Source organism: Bacillus rossius (genome assembly GCF_032445375.1).
Source record: "Bacillus rossius redtenbacheri isolate Brsri chromosome 4 unlocalized genomic scaffold, Brsri_v3 Brsri_v3_scf4_2, whole genome shotgun sequence".
Classification (NCBI taxonomy): Eukaryota; Metazoa; Arthropoda; class Insecta; order Phasmatodea; family Bacillidae; genus Bacillus; species Bacillus rossius.
Genome location: NW_026962011.1, coordinates 53217311 through 53240937, shown reverse-complemented (window position 1 = coordinate 53240937; position 23627 = coordinate 53217311). Strand labels below are relative to the sequence as shown.

Sequence of the window (23627 nt, the reverse complement as noted above, 5' to 3'; positions counted from 1 at the left end):
GTAAGAAAAGGTTAATTCAACAGGTTGTCAAGTCAGCAGTGGCCAACTTTCACTACCAGCAACATAGTGATTAATGTACGAATGTTCAAATAAAATAAAATCGAAGGCCAGACGAGTGTTTCCATGCTGGAAGAGGGCCGCTCCGGTAGAAACAAATAATAATAATATGGCTGGTAATTAACAGGAAAAAGAGATTCATGACCATTACATATTTTGTAATTTGACTGTGATTGACATGAAATGAGAATGGAGAAATAAACAGACTAATTTGTAAAGTTATGAAACTCAATTTGAAACACTGATAAAATACGATAAGCTTAGTATTTTCTGCTAAACAGTTTTTTTTTGTTGTTGTTGTTGTTTTAATGCAGCTGTAACGTGTTACCTCCACTCGAGCTTCTTGTTCTTATTTCATCTTACCTCTATTGTGGGGGGGGGGGGGGGGGGTTGTAGTAACCAATCTTCACTTCATACAATCATATATTTTTATCTGTGAAACCGTAACACAACTTCGCGAATTTTCTTAGACTTAAACAAAATGCCTGCCGAACATAAGGGACCCGTCTAGTCAGGGGCGTATCTGTATTAGTGAGGCGGGATGATAAGTGCGACGCTCGTTGGTGTTCCTAGCGCGGTGTCGCCTCTAAGCGCAAGGGCCTTTCAGCCATTTTAACTCTTCTAGTAATACAATTAAAAAACTTTATTTTTGGAAACAAAACTACTTTTCAGCCCTCAGCGAGTTTTTAAATGTTTTTCCGTAAACAGAACCCATTCTGATATCTTGAGTAGTTTTAAAATCACGTTTTCTTCCTTGGAGATCTGACACCGTATGTGTGCCCGGGTAGGCGGCGCCCTTGAACGAGCGAACTAAACAGTAAATGAAGCACACAGTAACATACTGAACATGATCGTGTGTACGGGAGACGGCCTGAGTGTTCCCAGCGGCTGTGTCCACGAGTGATGGTCAGCAGGGCTCAGTGTGCCGCGGTGTGTCAGCAGGGCTCAGTGTGCCGCGGTGTGTCAGCAGCGCGAGTGTGCCGCGGTGTGTCAGAAGCGCGAGTGTGCCGCGGTGTGTCAGCAGCGTAACGGAAAATGCAGCCCAGTAGCGTCGCTTCACTGACGCTTGCCCGAGAGTGGGGGGAGTGGGGCGCTAAATATTCCCCCTCCCTCCGCCACCGTTACGCACCACTCCTGAGTGTTGCACATTTCGTTACGCACTATTGAGACATCGCCTCCACTTACCCTACCGACTGTACAGACTGTAAAGAAGTTTCACTTCAATAACCGACCCAAAAGTTTATTTGCGTGAGCTTTATCTAAACGTTCGAAATTTTCACAAACCAGAAATGAGTAGTTGGCACAAGTTTCGCAACAACGCTCGTGACATTTTCTCCAGGCCGTGATTTCACGGTCCATTCTCGGGAATGAACCTCGCTTGACCCCCAGCTGGACTGGTCCGAGGAAAGCTAAGCCGTGACGGAAGTCTGACCGGCCTAATTGTTCGGCCCGGAATAAAACAGGTGGGTGTGTCGCGGCCGCAGTCGAGCGAACACTCGCCAGGGCCGCCAACCAGACGGAACCAAGCGGGCAATTCCCCTCCCCCTCCTCAAGGTAGGGGGGGGAGGGGGGGGGGTAAGCCAACAATTCATCCAGCCCAGATCAGTCGAGAACATATGCCGTGTTCGCTTCTTACTCGTGCAACTTTCTTGGTTGAAATAAAAAAAAACAAAACAAATTTGCGAGATTTACAGGGGGGCGGCCGCTTCTATATGATTGCAGGTTGAAGCTTTTTTTTTCCCCCGGCTCGTGATATGCGCCATGTTGGCCGGACGCCCAAAACATTGGTTGTTGAAGTGAAGTTTTTTTCGCTGTGGAAACAGTTTTGAATGACTAACCATCATCATAAGTGGTCAAGCACCATTTACACAATGTTTCGGGCGTTACAATATGGCGATACTGAAAGGGAAAAAAAAAGTGACGTCAACTGTATCACAGAATGCCGTCTTCTGACAACTCCATTGAGATTTAACGCATTTCCGCGATTTAGAGTATTTTAAAGGTCGCTGATGTAACCTAACCAACCTTTCATTTTCGTTTCGATCACCTAGATGTGTTAAAACTTTAAATATTGAAAATATAAAGGACCTTTCACTTGGATATTGTATGTGTAAGGCAGCTAACAAGCAGAACGCGTCTGACTGGGGGTCTGTGAACAGCAGGCTACGGGAACGGCGCAGCACGCAGTAGGCGAGCCGGCGCAGACGAGCCGGAGATATTCTGCGCCGAGATACGTCCCGGCCTTGAGCGCAGACGAGCGCAGAAATAACCGCAGTGTCAGCCGGGTGGACGGTGTCTCAAGGGGCAGGTTCCTTCTGAGACACCGGCCAAGTCCTTTTGCACGAGATTTAACCGTGTTTCATGTTTAACTTTGCCCTAAAAAGGCTTAACAGTAATTGTTCATCATGTAAATATTACAATATTATTTTTAAAATGAACGTACAACAATTTTTCATATTTATAGGTAGCCTACTTAGATAAAGGAATTAGTCATGAAATTGTATTTTAATTATACACCAACGAATCTGTAAAAAGTGTACGTAAAACATTAACCTACGATCCATTAGGCTGAAATAATTGTAATTAATACACGTTGAAGTATTATTTACTAATATCTATATATGTATAGTATATAAAATGGATCCTGGTATAAGTGACGTTGATTAACTCCGACACTGTTTGACCTATCACCATGAAAGTTGGCACATCGAAATGTTTTTTCATGGAGAAGATTTTTATGCTATCCATTTTGATAAAACTCGCCATTATATGGCGCTACTACGCATCATATTCTACATCGTTTCACCGATCGCCGTGGAAATTGGTATACACAGATATTTTAGTATGGAGAATATTTTCGCGATATCCATGTTGCTATAATCCGCCACTAGATAGTGTTGCAGCGCATCAACTTCTATTCCGTTCAATCAATTACCATGAAAATGGGTAAATTGTGATTTTTACTGCCCTTAAACCTAAACAACAAATAGTGATTGTGTCTGTGATTAGTAGTTGGTGTATTAGTGTTAGTATTAGTATTTAGTATACCATTTCCAAAGCTTTATAGATAGCTCCGATAAAAGGGAAAAATATAAAAAGATAGAAAAAAATACTATACTTCGACTTTGGACCTGATTTTAGACAAGGAATTTTATTAAAATACTACCCATCCTGTTAAAACTAATTAAACAGTTAATACTATAAAATTTGCCTTTGGCTCTGTGAACCTCCACTGTTGGCAGAACCTTGGTCACACACTTCCTTTTCACGCGACTTCCGTCGCATTCACGGAATTACATATATCACAAATGCCGTGTACCGTGAGCTAAGCTGTTACAAAACACCCGACTTAGCGAGAATCCATATATTTTCTCGTATTTCAGAGTATTTCTAAGTCGTTCACCTAAACCAACCAAGTTTTATTTTTTTTTACGATCAACTAGACAAACGAAATCCTACCCTCACGGAAAAATAAAATTATTTATAATTTTTTTTCTAGAGAATTCTAGTTATGACAGACCTAATTTGAACCACAGAATAAAATGACCGAGTATGCAGAGAGGAGGATTGTTCGTGCGTGTTGCAGCCAGACAGCACTGGGGGCCGACACCCGGAGACATGGTCGAGGAGACACGCCTAGCCGCGCGCCCACGTGCCCCCCCCCCCCCTCACGTGCACGTGCACGTCCCGCCGGCACGTGGTCCCCCCTCCCCCAGGCGGCCGGCGCTGCTGCCGTGTTATCCTTCCGTCCTTCCATCCTTCCTGGGTGATGATTTGTCAAATAAGAAAATATAGCAAACTCTGGTAGGTTAATTTAACTGATGATTAGATTTCGCTAATTTGTAAGTAGAGTTTCTTTTCAGTAGCATATGTATGCATTTTTAGTTTTAGTGAGCTTGAAAATTTGATATAATTTAGAATTTATTAAAAAAAACTCCATTTAATGCAAAAGAAATAAATTATAAAATTTTATTTTTTAAATAAATTTTAGAATGTTGCATTAATATTTTTTTTTTGTGATGTTTCATTTTCGTAATGATTGTAATACATACCTATATATTTTATTTATAAGGATAATATAGTTAGAATTAGCATGACAACAGAGCAATAATAATTCCAAGCTTGCTTTTGTGTGTGTTAAAAATTCCTAAGTAGGCCTACTTAGAGTGATTGTTTAGATAGTAAAACAGAAATAATAATAATTTACTACCTCCACTATAGTAACATGATCTACAATAAACAAAGCACGGGTCTGATCTTCGAGTGCTATCCCGCAAAAGTAGGATCAACACAATAGCAGTTGCTGTTTCCGAATAGTACGGTATTGTCCGTTACCGATACAGCCTGAAACAAAAGGAACTTCTCTCTAATGTCAAGGTTGCTTTAAAATAACCATTTAAATAATTTAACGCATGTACTAAATTTGCACAGTTAAAGTATCACTGACCACGTGATTCACGCATAACACAAGACTGACAAGCAACGCCAGTAGGCCTACTTCTCAACCTGCATGCGGTTTGCCTTGAAATATACGTTTACTTTATAGTTTAGTAGCTGTCCGCCTAGCATTGAAAATAAATTTTACATATTTTTCCGTTCAGTGTTTCACAAGTGGTTTTCTACATGGGGATACTTAGTTGTACAATCTGAATCTGTTAATTGGCATACGATTTATGGGAATAGCTGGAGGAAAATGAACAGCGATAGAAATTAAATAATCGCATACCGGATCAAGAGGAGGCGGGGATAAACATGGAACCAACTGGAGTTACTCCCCATTATGTTGGCGTCGCCGTGTGAAGGTTCCTGATAATGCATGGGCGGCCAGTGGAAGGTTAAGCCCAGGCGTAGTTCAGCGACAGTAATGACACGTAAGAACAGAAGTTTATTGCATCTTGCACGCTCTTTGTGGGGAACCACCGTTAAAAATTCGACCGACGGACATGTAAGTTCAGACGAGGGTTTTTAAGAGAGAGAATATAGCTTCTTACGTTAAGAACTTAGCGAAATGGACGAGGCAAGAGACAGCTGTTTGAGAATCAAGTAAGTAATGCGGCGCACAGTTCACCATACAAGAGATTCTCGCAGAATGCAGTTGGCCTCGCACCGTCCAGAGACAAAGCTTCGGCACTTCGGCCGTTTTGAGAAGAGGTTTGTCATATTTCATATTTAAACCTGTTTCGCGGATAATTTTTTGTGCGATTAAATGTCATTATTTTTTTAACTTTTTACTTTTAACAGTGTTACACTTGAAAACATTTTTAGAGTAGGTAGCCAAACTTTAACAAAATTATATATATATATAGGTGTGTGTGTGGGGGGGGGGGGGGGTGGATTATTGCATAGTTAACTCGCAAAGTTTAATTTTTTACATTTTTGTGCAGTATTGATGATATGAGAACCAAATGAAATAAATAACTGAAAATTTTTGGGTTTTAAGGTAATGCTACTGCGTGGTATGGTTAAAAAAAAATTCAGAAAATCTATCAATTTTATTCAGAACTAGCTGCCCGACCCGGCTTCGCATGGCTATACTAATGGAAAAAAATTAAGCCACATCTCCCATTTACAGTAATGGTAAATAAAAAAAATTCAGTGAAAATTTATTACAATGCTGTATAATGTACCGGAGAGAAAATGAATAGCACCGATGGTTTCCCAACTCGTGCACGTACAACTGATGTACCCGTACTTCGCTACGGCAGTCTACAGGCAGATCACTCTTGCGCCGCTCATTATACATGCCCCTCCTTGTGGGTTCGCCACTGCCGCGCGATGCCCGTTGCCATGGAGACGCAGAAGGCATGAACAATTGCAAAATACTGTTCTCATGCAGACAAAGTACCCACTGTTGCCTGGTTTTAACCACCCATGGGATCTAATTTTCGGAAAATGTCATCCTGCGTAACATAAGGAACATTAATGTGAAGTTTCAAGTCTGTAAAATATATATACTTGAAAAAAAGGGCAATAAAAAACAAATTAAACATAGAGAGAGGAAAAAAAACAATAGTTTAGGTTTGCGATTTAAAGTGATAAAAAGTATTCAAATACTAATTGAACTCTTATGAGGGTACTGCTGATTTCTTCGTTGTTAATATCACACGGGTGTTTTTTACTTGTATGGAAAAATTAAGAATGATAAGGCATCTAGTGCGTGGCAACAATGTTAATAGGCAGTAGGATATAAACTTATAGCGCCTGCGGCATTGTCATCACACACTTCGTACGTGTACTGCATGTTGTATCTAACCCCCTCCAACGCATTTGATTCTAAATTGGACTTTTAGTAAGGATCCCTAATGTTATTGATAATATAATATAGCCTATAGCCTTCCTCGATAAATGTACTATACAGCACTGAAAGAATTTTTCAAATCGGACCAGTGGTTCCTGAGATTAGCGCGTTCAAACAAACAAACTCTTCAGCTTTATAATATTAGTATAGATTTTAAGATAGTTAAAATTTTGATAATTTAAGAAGGCAAAATTTGGTATTTTTCTTTAATAAATTTATTTCATATCACATAGCAACCAATAAAATGGACTTTAAACCTAAAAAGTTCTAGTTCTATATTTCATTTCATTCTCTTTATCCACGCTGCACAAATACGTTAAAAATGCCACATTGCCAGCTAATTATACTAAAAGTATGATGTATATAGTTTGGTGAAAGTTCAGCCACTCAAATAAGTCGGCAAGTTTAAACGTGTGGAACATAAATATAAAATAATGACTGGAACGGGATATGACCTCGTTGTCATAATCTCACACGGGCCCATTAGAGCGGTTCCGGGACATATCCAATGAGCGCGTGCACTGCCAGCCAACACAGCCAACCATGGCACAGAGGTTTAGACACTGTACTCGTTTTTCAGAGGACCCGGGTTCGAATACCGATCAAGCCGTACTAATTTTCTGTTTCCCACGTTTCCTGAAATCACTCCAGACAAACTCTTGGATGGTTCCTTACCATAGGATAAGCCATGGTCGATTACTCTGGTGTGCTCCTGCGGTGTTACCGTCCTTAATGACCTCGCTGATAACCAGAATATAAGTCCCATCCCCCGCCCCTCCAAAAAAAATTCAAAACTGTCACCATAGCTGACCAGGATGCTTGCGTAACCCCGCGCTACGAGCGCGCACTGGTCAGAATTGATATAAAATTAAATAACAAGGCAACGTTTTCATAGTCTTTAAGTTTATTAATTTACGTTATTCAACTTTAGGCTCTTGTAGGTAAACTAAGAACGATATAGTTGAATTTGTTGGTAATCGAATCTAGCTTTGGTAATTTGTGATGCTAGCTTTAAACAATATGTATTTTAATTTGGTTTTAAAGATTAGGTATTAATAAATATAATTGATTTTAAAGGCTACGTAAAAGGTCAGTAAGAATGGAACTCATTTTCCAGACGGTATTCTTCTGCGTTGCGAAGAAGTTACGTTTCCGCCCGGTAGACGCGGGGAAGTGAGGGGAACCGTGACGTCACTAGTGTCAGCTGTTGACGTAGTCGGCGGGTGTAGCGACGGAGAGATCAATGCGGGGCCTACGACGAAGTGCGTGTCGTGAAGAATTGTTCACGAATAGCGAATATGTACGATCGCTACAAGAAGAGATTCACCGGAAACGCGCGACATGTCCTTGGTAACAGTTGACTACGATCTCGCCGTAAAACTGCAAGGCAGAACACTAAAAAATTGCAAACGGTACAAAGCTCTGCCTTGAAATTTCACGAGTGATATCATTGGCAACTGAGTTTCCGAGGACAATCCTTGGAAAAGTACAATTTTTTTTTACAGTGTATGACATTTTTCGTGCGCCCAGGTGCACACGTTTGGTCCTCAGGCGTGCAGGACAGGTATGCCTTTAACTTAGGCGTGTGCAAGGACATGTATATGTATGCCTTTAACTTAGGAGTGAGCAAGAACAGGCGTGCCAGGTATGCCATTTCTAACATGCACCTTCGCTGTCATAAGAAACTCCAAGTACGTAACATCGCCCAGACTTGCATGTTGCCTGCAACAACGTAGTTCTTTTAGACGTCGGTGAGCACCCATTTTACTGCCAGAAAGCCAGTAACTATAAGCTACTGGCTGTGGGCTTTGAAACTGGCAGTAACTGAAATGAAAAATCTCGAACTGGAAATCAAATTCTCGAACTGGAAATCAAATTTCAAACACCTCGGATATATTTTTGGATAAACTTTTAGTGCGGCGTAAAACGTTTTGAATTAGGCTCGAGTCTTTTGAAAGGAACTATGATATTAAATCTTACAAACCTGGGTATAAATATTTTTGGAACTTTAATTACGTTTTGATAAACTATTTATATTACACAATTTCTACATAGCCTAAAGTTAGAATTATATTGCAATTTTGTTAGTCATTTTTATATCTATTTTTTATGTACTGATTTCAGTAGCCATTCACAGAAATACAGTGTTTATATTTGCTTACAGTATTTTAAATATACTTTGCAATTTTTTTACTGTAGCCAAATCACTCTCTGGTTTAAGCTTGTTAACAGTTTTTTGAATTGTTGTTAGTTTTGGCATTAAATTTAACCGGTTAAACTTGAATATTGCTACTCTTACTTCAGCCAATCATCAACTTTGTTTAGTATATTGTTTTTATTTGGTTTCGAAGACCTCCCCTAGTTGGAACAGCGTTTTTCAGATTACGTGGAGTATAAATTTTATTAAATAAAGTTTGAAACACGTAGACACTGTTCCCAGAAGGATGTCTGAATTGTGTTTCGGGTAGTGAGTAGTGACCACACTTGTTCGATGTCTAGGTATAATGGATAAGGGCTACAATACTACATCGCTACTCACATGACACATCGCTACTCACCTGGATCATCGTGCCCCCAAGTTTGTCCCTGAAAATCATTTCAGACTGAAGGGGCTATTACACGCGTAGATAAAACGGAATAGCAACTAGGGCAAGTGAACTCTTCTGACTACTCTACTATCTTATAGGTACATGGTAGAGTAGCTGACCACACACAGAATTCCAAAATAGGGATAGTTCTGTACAGAAGTGGCTTTCAGCATACAAAGCGCAATCGTGTTTGTAGTCGTGCTAAAAATGTGTTTGAAAAATTGTGCAAAAACATTGTTGCAAGAGGTACCTACAAAAAATTAAGAAGAGCAAAGAAGGGGGGGGGGGAGGAATACCCTCGTATGCTTTCTGTTTAAAGTTCCTGTTTCTGTAATGTGCATTGTTAATGTTCGAAACACATTCATTTTCGCGGTACATTTCTACAATTTCAATAGTTTCTGCCTCTGACCACCTCATTATTTTTATAAGTAGCCCTATATATTAAACTGAGCACCACTTGTTTATGAACTATATCGCCAGCTTACTTCTACCAGACTGCACCGGTTCACACGGGTTAAGCAGGTGGGTTGGTGAGCAGTGTAGTGGAAGATGCAGTGGTGGGGGAAGTAGAGTGGATGAAATACTATCCACACGTGCTATCCCCTTCGACTCTTCCAACTACTTGCTTTAGTACTCTCCCAAGTACTTTACTTGCCCTAGTTTCTATCCCCGTTTACCATATATCTGTGTAAAGGCTCCTTAAATACTGTAAAGTAAGTAGCATATGACTGTTAGGGTTAGGCGAGACCGACTCATAGCGTATCCCTACGCAAACCTGTCGATTTTTAGTAGAGTTTACACAGGACTGTTTATCCAGGGACGGCGAATGGGCGATTTGTCTTATTGGTGCGAATGAAGAATGTCGAAGAGGTGGCGACATCTGCGAAGACCACCGGCGGTAAATATATAAATTCACATGCAGATGTATCACTCACTATAGTTTAAAGACAAATATTGTACCGCCAAAGTGTGTGTGTGTGTGTGTGTGTGTGTGTGTGTGTGTGTATATATATATATATATATATATATATATATATCCTAACTCAAAAAAATTTAAAAATTCGGAAATAAAGTTACATAAATAGAAAACCAGGAAATGAATGATCTCACAAATAGTTTTCCTCCAAAAATCGGTTAGAGCTTACTGATATAAATTGCATGCTTAAAAAAAAGATGGCAAACCCAATTTATAAATGAAGGATATTGATATTTTCTGTTTTCACTGGTACAAGATCTTTGTAAAAAAAAATTATTTGTTAATTTGTTGCTTTGTTGCAATTAGTTTCCGATATTTCTTTAAAGTAACAAATTTTTTCTGAAATCATATATTTAATGGTGTATTTCCACCTAAACAACCCGCTGAGGGAGAAGTGTGCGCGGAGCTGTCTGAGACACCCCTGGTCCCGCTGAGGCGGATGAATAGTGCCGGCCGCAATCAATCCCCGTGACGTGCGGCGTGGATCGCGGGGGGAGGGGGGAGGGCGGCGCGAAGGGAAAAGGTCATGCAACGGCCCTGGGTTGTGGGGTGGGACCGGCGGGGGGAGGGAGGATGCTCCGGCGTCCATCGACCCGCGTCACACCCCCGCGCCACCCGCGGCGGCCCTCAGGAGACGATCATCAGGTTTGTGTCCCCTTGTGGACCTGCTACAACCATACTGCCAGTCAGCTCCTGAAACTCATCAATAAAGAAGACAGTAATAGTGTGCTGAAATTAAAATAACTTTTTATATTATTTTCCAAGGATTGTTTGACGCGAGATCGTGAGCTGGTGGTGCATTGGGCTCTGCTTCAGGAAGGACCTAGCGGCTGGTCGCCTGTCGCCAGCCAAAAGGCAGTCGGCAGTTTGAGAAGTGATCGACTCCATCACCGAGACTTGGGAGTACCGGTGCCTTCGCACCTCCCTGGCTGGTTGTGGCAGGGGCGCCCAAGCAAGGCAGCATTCCGTTACTGCACTCTTGCATACTATGCGCAAAGGTTGGAGTTCGTAATCACATCAAGGGCATTAATGTGTGTGTATGTGACGTCATTCTACCTCGGCTAAACTCTTGCTCCAGCCGCGCGTGTACCGAAGCTCGAGCCAGACATGTGCTGACGTCAACAAACGCGCGGAAATGACACTATTTCTACGATATCGAGATAAAATTAGTAAAATGAATACTTTCAGGCCATCCCTAAGACGCCCGTTTTATTTTGTTTCTATAGGTAAGATACTCCAGAGGAGCCAGAGGGTAGCCTCAGAGAGTGAGAGAAAGGAAGAGTGGGTGGCAGGGAGAGAGCGAGCGCCTCGCGGTCGAACACAGCTCTGCAACGACGAGGACGTGACACGTATTATGAAGCGTGTGTGTGTGTGTGTGTGTGTGTGTGTGTGTGTGTGTGTGTGTGTGTGGTCTCCGTCTTAAACGCAAAATGGATAAACGAGTGCTCGGTAGCCATTACGTTGCACTTTCTAAATCACACGTATAAAGTTACGGAATTGCAAATTGTGGATGGGCACGCGTATGCCTTTCGTGTAAGCAACGAAACTCGGTTCTGGAGTAACACGAGTAACTTCGTATTGCAATAAAAAACAAAAGTGCTGATTATCTTTAAATTAAGGCGTGACAACGGCGAATCAGCTATTCGGGTTTATGATTGGTACCAAAAAATTATCAAACACACTATAAATAGTTCTACCATATAATACTCTCGGACATTAAGGGGATTAATGCATATCATATCTGATTTTTTATAACCTTTAGCTGCAATCTGAAGAGCACTTAATAGCAGTTTTAGTCGCATTAAACTGTAATTATACTTGATACCGCTATGGACAAACAGATTTTGAAGACGTCGTCCATGCTTCAGTGAAGGTACGTATCAGGACGTAGTTGGAGTGGAGGAAGGGGGTACTGTGTGTTTCCCCTAGTGAAGAGGACGGAGACAATGCGGGCATTTTCTCATTTCCTTTTCTCATTACTTGCCGAGTTCAACTAACGTTTCGGGAGTTAATTTCCTTTCAAATTAAGTTAACTGTCAAGTGGCAGGAGGGAAAAATGTTTTTAAATTTGTGTGCTGCGTTCTAAGTTGAGTGACGGTCGTTTGTACAGGTTGTTATTCCTTGAGACTAGGGATGTTGCGCGACAGTTGGTAAGCGTGGCAAGGAGGGAGACGCTACTGTCCGTGCCGGACGATCATGGGATCAGCACTGAGGCCGGACATCGAAGCCGGGAGATGGTCGCGGATTGTCTTCCGCAGCGCAGGGCCGACACCACACCCAGTCTCAGGACTGGAGTAGAACCAGCCAGAGGACTCTACCCACTGAACTACGTGTCAGATGTCCTTAGTTTGCAATGTGCATTTACTCTTTCTTTCCAATACACGATTTCTGCCTTGTTTCGGTGCTCTGTTGCCAGACATGAGCCATAGCGTAATACGTTTTATCACAACTTCACAACATAGTGATAATTTTTTTTTAATGCATCTGCTAATATGCCATGTTTACTTCTAAGAATTCTTGGCTAAAAAATGCCATCTTGGTTTCAACCGTGTTTTTAGCAAATTTATTATATAATTTTAAATTAATATTTTTTTCTCTGTTAGAGCATAGTAAATAATTTAAGAGAATACCTTGTTATTATTATGATCGACTTATGCATATATTTTCTCCTGTGAAATAGTAATTAGTTCCTAGCTTTCAATATCTTTTTTCAGAATGGCTACACATGTAATAATACTGTCAATAGACAATTTTATGATCTGAGAAAATCAACAAATAGTACAATTCAAAATATTAAAAGTTATTATATAATCAACGATGGCATACAAAATAAGATTTTTAATGATAACAAACCGGGTGGCAACAGTGTGCGCCTTTACTCTGCGCTGCAAACTAAGGGCGAAACACACTTCTGCCGCATTGCAAAGGCGCGTCCGAGACGCCAACGATGATTCATTTTCAAATTCTGCTCAAAAAGTCCATCAGTGTCCGCACGGGAATTTTTCATTAGCAAGTAGTTACAGAGTGAAGGCCGATAGCTCTCTCTAGGCTGGTGAGGAGAAGGGAGTCTGCTTCGAGTGCCGTTTCCTTCCCCCAAAACGACCTCGAGAACCTCACAACACAAACAGAGAAAAAAACCAGCGCCCAGGGAAAGATTTCTTTTGCACGAAATATGCAATGATTGTTTATTATTTACCTATACGAATTTTTTGAGCAAAATATTGGGGATAAATACTTATAAAACAGAAGCGTGCCTCTGCTACAAAGAATTTTAACTTAATTTTGCCTGATCACTAAAACATAATATAATGAAGGGGAAAAAACTGATCGTAAACAGCTCATGCAAAACTATTTAGTAGTATTTATAAGTACATCAGATTGATGTACTAAATTAATAAGCTACTGTACACATATAAGTTGGCTTTGAAAATAAATAAAACCAGATATTTAGTTCCAGAAAAGCATGATAAAATATTAAACCCTGCGCACACGTGTTCACACGTGTTTGTTGTTAAAGAATAAACCAGAACATCCTGTTTTTTTATTTATTCACTGCTGGTTCTCGGCGTGGTCCAGTCTGGTGTGACAACTGGTTGTTTATTATTATTATTTATTTGATTTTGACTTGTTACTGCTACCAAATTATAATGAAATAAATATTGATATAATAAAATTATTTGTTTATGTAAGTAAAATGTTTGACTGGAAACGTGTCAGGGAAAACCAGTTTCACAACAGAATACACCTTATCAATTATTATTACGTAAGTCCAGAGGAACTTAGTTTAGTAAATGACAACAACATACGTATCTTCATCTATAAGTGGTGATATATTTAGTTAGAAAATACATTTAGAGCTAAACAAAAAAAAACAATGACTCATCTGAAGAGGTAAACAAAAGTCATAAAATTATCATTAAAATGGAATATTTGTTATCAATAGTAAACCTATGGTGCACCCAAATTACAGGCTAATAATGTTAAAAATTACTTTATATTAGTTATTTAGTTTTTATAATAAATTTAAATATCATGTTATATCCATAATTAGGATTTTACTAATTGAGTCTATAACTTTACATGTAGATTAAAAACTTCTTCAGGAACAAAACAAAACATTTTACAAAAATACTTCATTTAAGTAATTAAAGTCCTTTTTTTTTGGAAACATTAGGTAATTAAAATCTTTTGCCCAACATTAGGCGACGAAAGTCTTTTTCTTTTGTAAGCGTTAGGTGACGAAACGTTTGGACGACAATCAATAATAAAAATTCATTTAAAAAAAAAAGAACGGACTTAGCTGAAGATGATAAATATCCGTGAAATGTTCAAGACGAAAACTTGTACAGCAGCCGGCGCAGAACCATGCTTCCCGGGCCGACAGGACGTAGATTCAATACAAAATGTTTGAAGGTAGGTTAAAGAATAACCCAAACTTAAAGAACTTGAAGAGGATCCAAAACGTTAACCTCCTGCAACATAAGGTTGCAGAGAAACAAAAATTAAATAAAAAAAGGCAACAACAAAAAATACTCTCACTCTCTCTCATGCTTTCTCGTGACTTACCGAAATCGGAGGCTGAAGAAATTTACACTGACTTTACGTCATCTTGTAGAACCAAATAAAAACACCACTTCTACGTGAGATGTCTACCAAAAAAAAACTATGGTGCGAAAAGGTACATTAATCAACCACCATCACTGACCGGAGCCATCTTGGCGAATGCCGAGAACAACGGACGAAGCGGGTAAGTAATTCTAAAACAATGGAACATCGGAAGCTTACCGAACTGCCACCAGGTTGCGTGGACGGTACTAAAAAAATGCTCCAGGAAAAAAAAATGATCTAGAGTACAGATTTTTTATATGAAATCACGTGAAGAAGCGAGGAGAAACTGCAAGCAACTGCTGACAATCACGTGGACAGCACGCCGGGACACGGCGGACAGGCGGGCGTTACTAAAAACTCTTAGGCTAGCACAGAACATCCGGCGAACAAATGGAAGGCTTTGACTGAAGCCAAACGAAAAATAGAATTGTGTGCTTAATGGAATATAATACAAAATTTAAAGTAAATATCATTTATAAAATTAAAATTAAAAAAAAACTAAATTAAGTTTAAAATGTAATTAAACACAAGTAAACATTATAAGACTCAATATAAAATAATTATTAGGTACAGAAAACAAAAATATTTTTACTATTTTACGAGTGCCGAAACATGAAACTGGTTGTCTCTCGCCGCCAGGAGAGGTACCAGCCCTACTGACAGTAGCGGGTGCGCGAGTGCCATCAGCAGCAGGCGGCTCGCGGCGTGGTGTGGGCAGGAGAGGTACCAGCCCTACTGACAGTAGCGGGTGAGCGAGTGCCATCAGCAGCAGGCGGCTCGTGGCGTGGTGTGGGCAGGAGAGGTACCAGCCCTACTGACAGTAGCGGGTGAGCGAGTGCCATCAGCAGCAGGCGGCTCGTGGCGTGGTGTGGGCAGGAGAGGTACCAGCCCTACTGACAGTAGCGGGTGAGCGAGTGCCATCAGCAGCAGGCGGCTCGTGGCCTGGTGCGCGGCACACACCAGCTCTCCTCTTGTCCGCGATCTTCTGCATGAAGTTTCCCCACTGCTGGACTGTCCTTTTAACCTCTACGTGCAAAGCAGTCAACTAACTAGCAGCCATTTGCACGTCCTTGTTTTTGCACACACAAAAACCTTTTGTGGAAAAACCAGTTTTAGAATTTTTCACTGGCCAAAAAATGACGTATTGAAACGAATCTAAAAGGAACAGGCAAGGTACAGGCAAGAAGTGGCATGTACAAGAAGAGTGAAGAGGGCACGAGGGGCTGAACTTCCCTTTTTTTCCATTATATTTTTGATTGCAACTTATATCAGATCAAATAACATTTTTTTGAGGGGGAAATGGGCTTCTAAATTCGTTTGCAGGTAAGTGTGATGACTGTGAAATGCTGTTAGTGATAAGACACCTTTTAGAAATATTGAGCATTTTGTCACCTTAAGCCAGGCGGTCAAATGTGTTAATTTCCTGGAAGGTTATAGAAAAAAAAAATATATATATATATAGTTAGAAAATTATGGAGGGCTTCTCGAATGGACAGTGCGAACAGTGCAAAATTTCATAGAGACTCGTATTACAGAAGAAAAAAAAAGTGCTCAGATTGTGAGTCAAACGATTAACGATTTATCTCCCGGGGGTCAATTTGAATATGGATTGTCCAAATGAAACGCCTTGGCAGTTCCACCCGCATGATGTCACTCGCACGCTCTCTCCCGCTCCACCAATAGCAGCGCGTGTGTTTGCTAGCAACCACCCCCACCCCCTGGACGAGGACGAGGGAAGTAAGGAAGGGCCGCTAGATTACCTCCCCTATCACCCCTCCACTACCCCTCACACAGGACCAGAGGAAGGAAGTAGAGGGAAGCGAAATGCCTGCTCTGAATTTTTATGATCGCCTTGTGAGCGTTTTCCAGCCGAGGCCCGAGAAGTCTCGATGATTGGACGAAGCACGGGGCCTCTCCCCCCCCCCCCCCCCCCACCCGGACCGCGAAACGAGAGATGGATGGCTCGTTTGGGTGGGAGGAGAGAGAATCTCTTCCCGACATTTCCACAACTCGCAACAATATCGCTCGGCCGTTTCTTTTTTCTTTTCATTCTTCTTCTGCAGAGCCGAGTGTAAGTGCCTTTCATACCAGCTGCTTTTTCTTCTCCGCTCGCCATTATTCCTGGAGAGAGGGCGTACTGATAGGAATCTTTTTAAAAGTACCTTAAAACGCCTCCCACAAGATTACGGAAAGAAAAACTATTCATCTGCGAGCGTTCTCGTCAGAAAGACAGGCATTGTGGAATGTGCGTGAAAAAGAAAATAAAAAAATTGGTCCTTTTATACCCCCTTAACCTCGTTCAGATTTTTAAGCCCAGTGGCAGCATTCATCGTTTGATATTCCTAGCATCCTTATAGAGATTATTATAAATTCTGGTTTTAAATCGCAAGGCACACGTGCACACATTTGAAAGGCTCCAGAAAATAGTAGTGAAAGTACAAAATTCTGCAGATTTCAGTTTGAGATTTTAATAACAATAATTTAAACGTTTCAGAGGTTGAAAATGTAGCTAACTTAAAGTTAGAAAATGTTTGCCTCACACGACGATATATGTTCGGTACCCCCTTAATTTTAGGTAATAATTGTTCTTAATGCCTCGGGAAAAATGTGAGCATCTTTGCCAAAAAAAAAAACATAACCATTTCAAAATAACCAAACAAAACAAATGCATTCAACAGTAATTCATTCACACACATAGCTCAATAAATAAATAAAAAAAGGTGTAAAATACCCTAAATTTGTTGTTTAAAATGTCGCTGATGCCAATTAAGTTAAGTAGTTGAGTGTAAATGTTAAAAAGGTCAGGGGCGTACACAGGAGATGGGGTACACAAATCCCCTCCCCCCTCCTTTAAATCCTAAGAAATTATATATATATATATATATATATATCATTCCCACCAACAAAGGGAAATAATTTGAAAGCAAACCGCAGACAAAGAGGTTGTAACCCCTCCCCCCGCCACCGAAATTAATTCTGCAAGCGCTCCTGATACACGTAGCTTCATCAATATACCTCACACAAACAAGCAAGCAAGCAAACAAACAAACAAACAGAAAACCTAAAGAAATCTACTTGAGCGGACGGAAAGAAACTGCGCGCTCTTTAAACGGCTTGAGCATAAAGTCAATAAACCAGCATTTTTTTATTACTGAAAAAACAAGTGGTTGAGATTAATAAATAACAGCTTAGATATCAAATTTCAACCGAAGTAACGAATAAAATTTCAAGTCTAAAACTGAAGTTCACCAACATTTATATATCTCATCGCTGTTCCTCGACCTGAGCCTCGTCAGAGGAGATTAATTATCCATGCTGTTTGGTAATTGAATTGAGCGTAACGATTAGGATCTCGCTTCATACTTAACGTCCGATAGGAAAAAATATACCTCGAATTTTCATTTAAACGTATTGCGGTACAATTTATAAGAATTATAGTGTGAGGAGAGTGTAAAAACTTTCAGGCCAATGGTAGCAGCTTCAATATTAAATTAAACAAGTTTTTACATTCAAAGGTTTATTTCGAAATAATTGTGTGTGTGTGTGTGTGTGTATATATATACACACACACACACAAACAGGACCACGAGAGGTTGACGAACGGATATCTTCTACTTTTCGTAGTATCTCCCCCCCCTCCACGATACATAAAAGTGTGCACACACCAACGCTCACTGCGGCCTAAACACGTGCGCTATCGCCGGGGAATGGGGCGAGGAGAGGTTTCCTGGAACTGGCAGGCTGGTACCTGATACACTAGAGACTAATATCGGGCAGCCCTATACTAACAACATTGGCGATTGTTTGAAAAATAACCTACCGGCAAGAAGCGTGACTACAGAAATATTTTATAGATAAACCGTTAAATTATTTAGTATAATATACTATATTCTGTTCTGCTTCAATCAAAACTATTCTTTTTTTCAACTAAGCACTGATGGTTTATTTCCCCTTCCCATCCCTTTATAATTTTATTAGAAAGTTTTTTTTTTCCAAGAGATGAGAATGTTATTTTCGTCGTCATAATGTTGGTACCATAGGTATTAAACAGTTAACATTGTTCAAACTGGGCATACCGTCTGCCATCTATCGGACTGACGTGAAAACAACGCCAGGTTTTCACACGGAAATCTTGTAGCTGTCCGGTGTTGGTCTCCAGCGTGTTTGGTGCCCGCCACTCGCGCCGTGGGCTGGGGAGGGGCCTACACGCAGTGACCAGCTGTGCGGGCGCTACACCCTCCCCCCTTCCTTTTGGTGCGTGGGATAGCTCCCAGAGAAACAGTGGTTAATGGGTGGAGGGGGAAATTGAAAAACCCTCTTTAAAACCACGTTTCTAAATTCTAAACCAACCATGAAACTAAATTTCGACGATGATTTTGCTTGAGAAATGCTGACATTCTTTCCCGATAAATTTATAACGTTTAAGTTACGTAAACACTAAATGTTAAAATCGGTGAAATCGCTTCATCGTATGAAGCAATAAAATCTCTTAAAAGTTTTTATAATACGAAATCATGGAAACTACCGACTTGAATTCGAAATGTGTAGACCAGCACTTTCAATTACATAGTAATTGCAATTCAATACTTCCTATTCCCATTAATGTCAATAAAATGTTGCACATAAAGCTGGACAAACAGGGTTGGGTGGGGGGGCGGTGGTAAGGCTGGTTGTTTGATTACACGCCGCTGCTGCTCAGCAAGGCACCGAGGTCACAGTGCCATCACTATAGAAGTCGGTCACCACGCACTTCTGCGGTCAGTCCGTCGCGCTCCCGAGCGAGCCGTGATGCACTAACCGAGCCGCAGGTAAACCAACTACCAGCCCGAGGCAGTGGCTGCTGCGGCGAGTGTTGGCAGTTCACAGCAATCAACTCTCTACACGTAAACTACTACTACTTTAAAAAAAAAAAAAAAAACCGGCGCTGCGATCGCGTCTCTCCTCAGCCACTGGAGTGGCGCGCGATGAGCGGGAAAAACCTGATTCGCGCGCCACTGTTCTTGCCTGTAACACATATGCTCCTTGTTTTGGCATTCCCTACCACTCGTTAAACTTATGCCCCGTTGTTAGTGAACACATTGTTTATAACACGCCGCCTCTCTCCCCACGGTAATTAATATTCGTTAATTGCAGTGTATCAGGTTCAAGTGTAAACATTTATGCAATAGTTACGTTCATGTACGGTGTACACACATGCACGCACACACGCACAAACTCACGTGAATGGTTAGCGCCTACCAACGTTGAGTTATCTCTGAAACTGCGTGATAGCTAAGGAATTAAACGATTATAAAAATGCAGAAACCTATTTCGTTGAGATTTGCGGCCAACGTGTTCTCACCCTCGTTTTCCTGCAGTTTTTAAGAGCTTGGTCAGGTTGTTCTCTGCTTTGTCGACGAATTCTTTCAATAGAAGACTGGCTTCCACTGGGTGAAACGAAGCCAAATGTTTTCAAAAACGGCGCAAGTCGGGAGGGGTCGAACAGGTTGTTATCTTCAAACCTCTTGGGAGATGTTATAACTCACCCTCACGGAAATCAGGGTAACCTGTATAAACTAATTGTGGCAACATCTGCGAATGTTATTGTCTTCTAATCCGTGCTGTTTCACAGATGTTTAAGAAAGGCCGTGGTCTTGAAACCTAACGGAACGAGGGAAGTGCTTTGACAAATCAAATGCGGCCACGCCTTCCTTTGTGCTGGAGTCCGTGTCTTCTCTCGGCCACGGGGCAGCTGAGTGGCCGGGTCTGGCGGGGCGGGTCTGCCGGTAGCGGAGTGGCCGGGTCTGGCGGGGCGGGTCTGCCGGTAGCGGAGTGGCCGGGTCTGGCGGGGCGGGTCTGCCGGTAGCGGAGTGGCCGGGTCTGGCGGGGCGGGTCTGCCGGTAGCGGAGTGGCCGGGTCTGGCGGGGCGGGTCTGCCGGTAGCGGAGTGGCCGGGTCTGGCGGGGCGGGTCTGCCGGCAGCTGAGTGGCCGGGTCTGGCGGGGCGGGTCTGCCGGTAGCGGAGTGGCCGGGTCTGGCGGGGCGGGTCTGCCGGTAGCGGAGTGGCCGGGTCTGGCGGGGCGGGTCTGCCGGTAGCGGAGTGGCCGGGTCTGGCGGGGCGGGTCTGCCGGTAGCGGAGTGGCCGGGTCTGGCGGGGCGGGTCTGCCGGCAGCTGAGTGGCCGGGTCTGGCGGGGCGGGTCTGCCGGTAGCGGAGTGGCCGGGTCTGGCGGGGCGGGTCTGCCGGTAGCGGAGTGGCCGGGTCTGGCGGGGCGGGTCTGCCGGTAGCGGAGTGGCCGGGTCTGGCGGGGCGGGTCTGCCGGTAGCGGAGTGGCCGGGTCTGGCGGGGCGGGTCTGCCGGTAGCGGAGTGGCCGGGTCTGGCGGGGCGGGTCTGCAAGTGTGACAGCCGCGCGGCGCAGACACCGCGACAAGCAGGTGGCCCGGCTGGCGGCCTACCGCAGTGTCCTCACCGACACACCCTGCGTGAAGTGTAGGTGACCGTCAAGTAGAGACATCAAGTGTTGAAAAAAGAAGAAGTTTAAAAACAATTAAATGAAAAGATATGTTTTTTTAAGCTTATGACTAAATTACCCTTTAGTTTTTATATTATCAGTGCAGCAGTATTAACTCAATATAGACTTGCTTTTCCCCCACCAGTGTCTTATGTGTTGAAGCCTAGTGATATAAAAAAAGCAGTAACAATCCACAAGTACATACGCAATTTCAAAACCGACTATCCAGAGGAAATAAACTGACTACCCACTATATGGAATATAGATATTAGAACTGCGTTAGGCAAACACAGTTGAGAATTTTAGAATATCCAAGATATCGACACATATAATTCTAACTTTTGAGGGAAAAATAAACAATAAATAAAATACTTTTTTGTCGCCTATTTGGTGATAAAAATCTCGTTGTTGTCTTTGTAATATACGCTTTACCATCTTACAAGCTAAGGCGACTACATTGTACTTAGCTGTACTCACATTCCCAACAGCCCTATAAAACTGCACACAGCCCTTAAAATTATTCCTATAAAACCACCCCATAAAAAAGACCCATAAAAAATCCCATAAAAAGCTTTGAAAACAGTCCTATAAAATAGCCCTATAAACAAACATATATTGTATCTTGAAGAAAAATTACAACGCCAACAACAAATAATTGTATAACCTACTAATTTATTTTGTTACAAATTATCGAGTATCACCTGAACGCTACAAATCTCAATGATTTTTATTTTTCTTCGTTCGCATGTCCTAACACGATTGCGCATGTACGCAACGCGCGTATCAGTCAATAAACACATTGCCGCAGCAAATAAACAAAATGCCTCGCCATGGTGGGGATAATTTAAGACTACTTACTCTTGTGAATGTCAACTTCCACCAGACAGAAAGCTCTTCGCCACTTGTCACCGGGTGTTCGTGTGTTTAGTCCGGGGTTGTTAGGGAAGGGGTTTCCGTAAACATCGGCTTGTGGCGCCTGCTTTTACGCTTGACAGATCGTTTACCTGGAGATTGGCTAGTGTGGGAAAAATGCGGGATAAATAGACGGAAAGGTTGAAGCTCAAAAGGGCACTTATGTGTTATCGCCTCTACGAGCATGACTCCGAACCGACGTGCAGTATTTTCGGTCGTTCAAGGCAATAACGAACCTAAACATTTTACATATGATGAAAAATATACAGCTATTTGCAATGCAGTCATCTCAACTTGTATTATTTCCATAAATAAACACTGTGCGAATAGATGGAAAACCTCTGTTACGAAGACAGCAACACGGTTTAAGCTCTAAAAGCGCTAACATCCGTCTTTTATTTAATATTATTGTCGTTAGAAATTAGCATCACATTTGTCGATATCCTGGCTGTTATATACAATTTGACTGTGATTATATTAATACAGTCCCCATGTCCGTATATTCACAGCTCCGGGGTAGCGAGATTCTGTTCTTTGGAAAGTCTGATTTTTAGATGCGGGTGTACTTGTGGTTAATTACTACTTTGTGCTAATATCATTATAACCTAGCACACAAAATCACCAATGGATTAAAAGCATTATTCTAGATTAAATCAGTATTGGTAAAATGATAACATAAGCGCTAAACATTTACAACCTTGAAATAACCAGTCCCCTAGACAAAATAGTTTCCATATTTGTGAAGGGGCTCTCATCATTTCGTTGTTTATAAATTTCATTAACTCAACTCTAAATTTTGCTCTTGACAGTTAAATACACTTCTCCGCATAATGTTTTCTTGTAACACTGCAAGCCATTCAGTATTAGCTTATATACGGAATATTTAGCATTAACGTTTAATTGATTGACTCGCCATTGTTTTTAGTTTCAAACAACCATATACCGTACATCTTGGTCTTTGTCTTCGGATCCAGTCCCCAACAGAGAGTCGAGGCTTGCCGAGCCAGACACCCTGAGGACACCACAGTGAGCTCCTTCAACACACGCACTTGAGCCTGTCTCATTCCACAGAGAGTATCTGCACCGTGGGACAGTATAGGACAGTGAGGGTGATGTAGGAGTGAGAATCTTACGGTGGAAACAGAAACCATGTTTTGCGCGCCATGTGGCGCTAGCTGTTGGTTGAGACCATAACTACTGTCGAAAATAACTCGGATGGGAGGTTCAAATCAAAATTGTTAGGTTTACAATGTTAATTTAACTACTTGACAACTAATTGCTTAGTAACGTGGGCACCAGAGGCTGGTTGATAAGGTTCAGTTGTTGCACACATCAAGAGTGGTATATAGAGAAGCGGCTACTCAGAATCCGGCGCGAGCAGCACAAAATACTTCTAGCCTGGGCGGAGTTTAGCCTTGGAGGAGTGGCCTACTAGGAGCGCGTCCTGGCAAAATGATGTCGGTGGAGGGGATGGACTCGGTTTACCCTCCCTCACTCCATGGTCATTCCCTCCTCATGACGGCGCGGTACGGGTCGGGATGTCTCGACAGCATTGCTGCCTGCCTGCCTGCCTGCCTTCCCCTTACGAGCGGAGCGCCGCGCGAGCTAGCAGTGGCTACACACGTTTCATTCAACTCAAATGTCAAATAACGCGAAAAGTATGTTTGTCGTAATGGTAGCATTTTTTTACGCGTGTTTAG

General features: G+C 42.0%; 1 protein-coding gene across 1 annotated transcript in view; it reads right to left on the bottom strand.

Moving 5' to 3' along the window:
• Nucleotides 1–23627, bottom strand: part of LOC134541863 (uncharacterized) — a 65603-nt gene that overhangs the window by 16824 nt on the left and 25152 nt on the right. The window contains exon 2 of the mRNA XM_063385563.1: nucleotides 20173–20955. Coding sequence (XP_063241633.1) covers nucleotides 20173–20955 — 783 coding nt within the window. The remainder of the gene's footprint in view (nucleotides 1–20172; nucleotides 20956–23627) is intronic.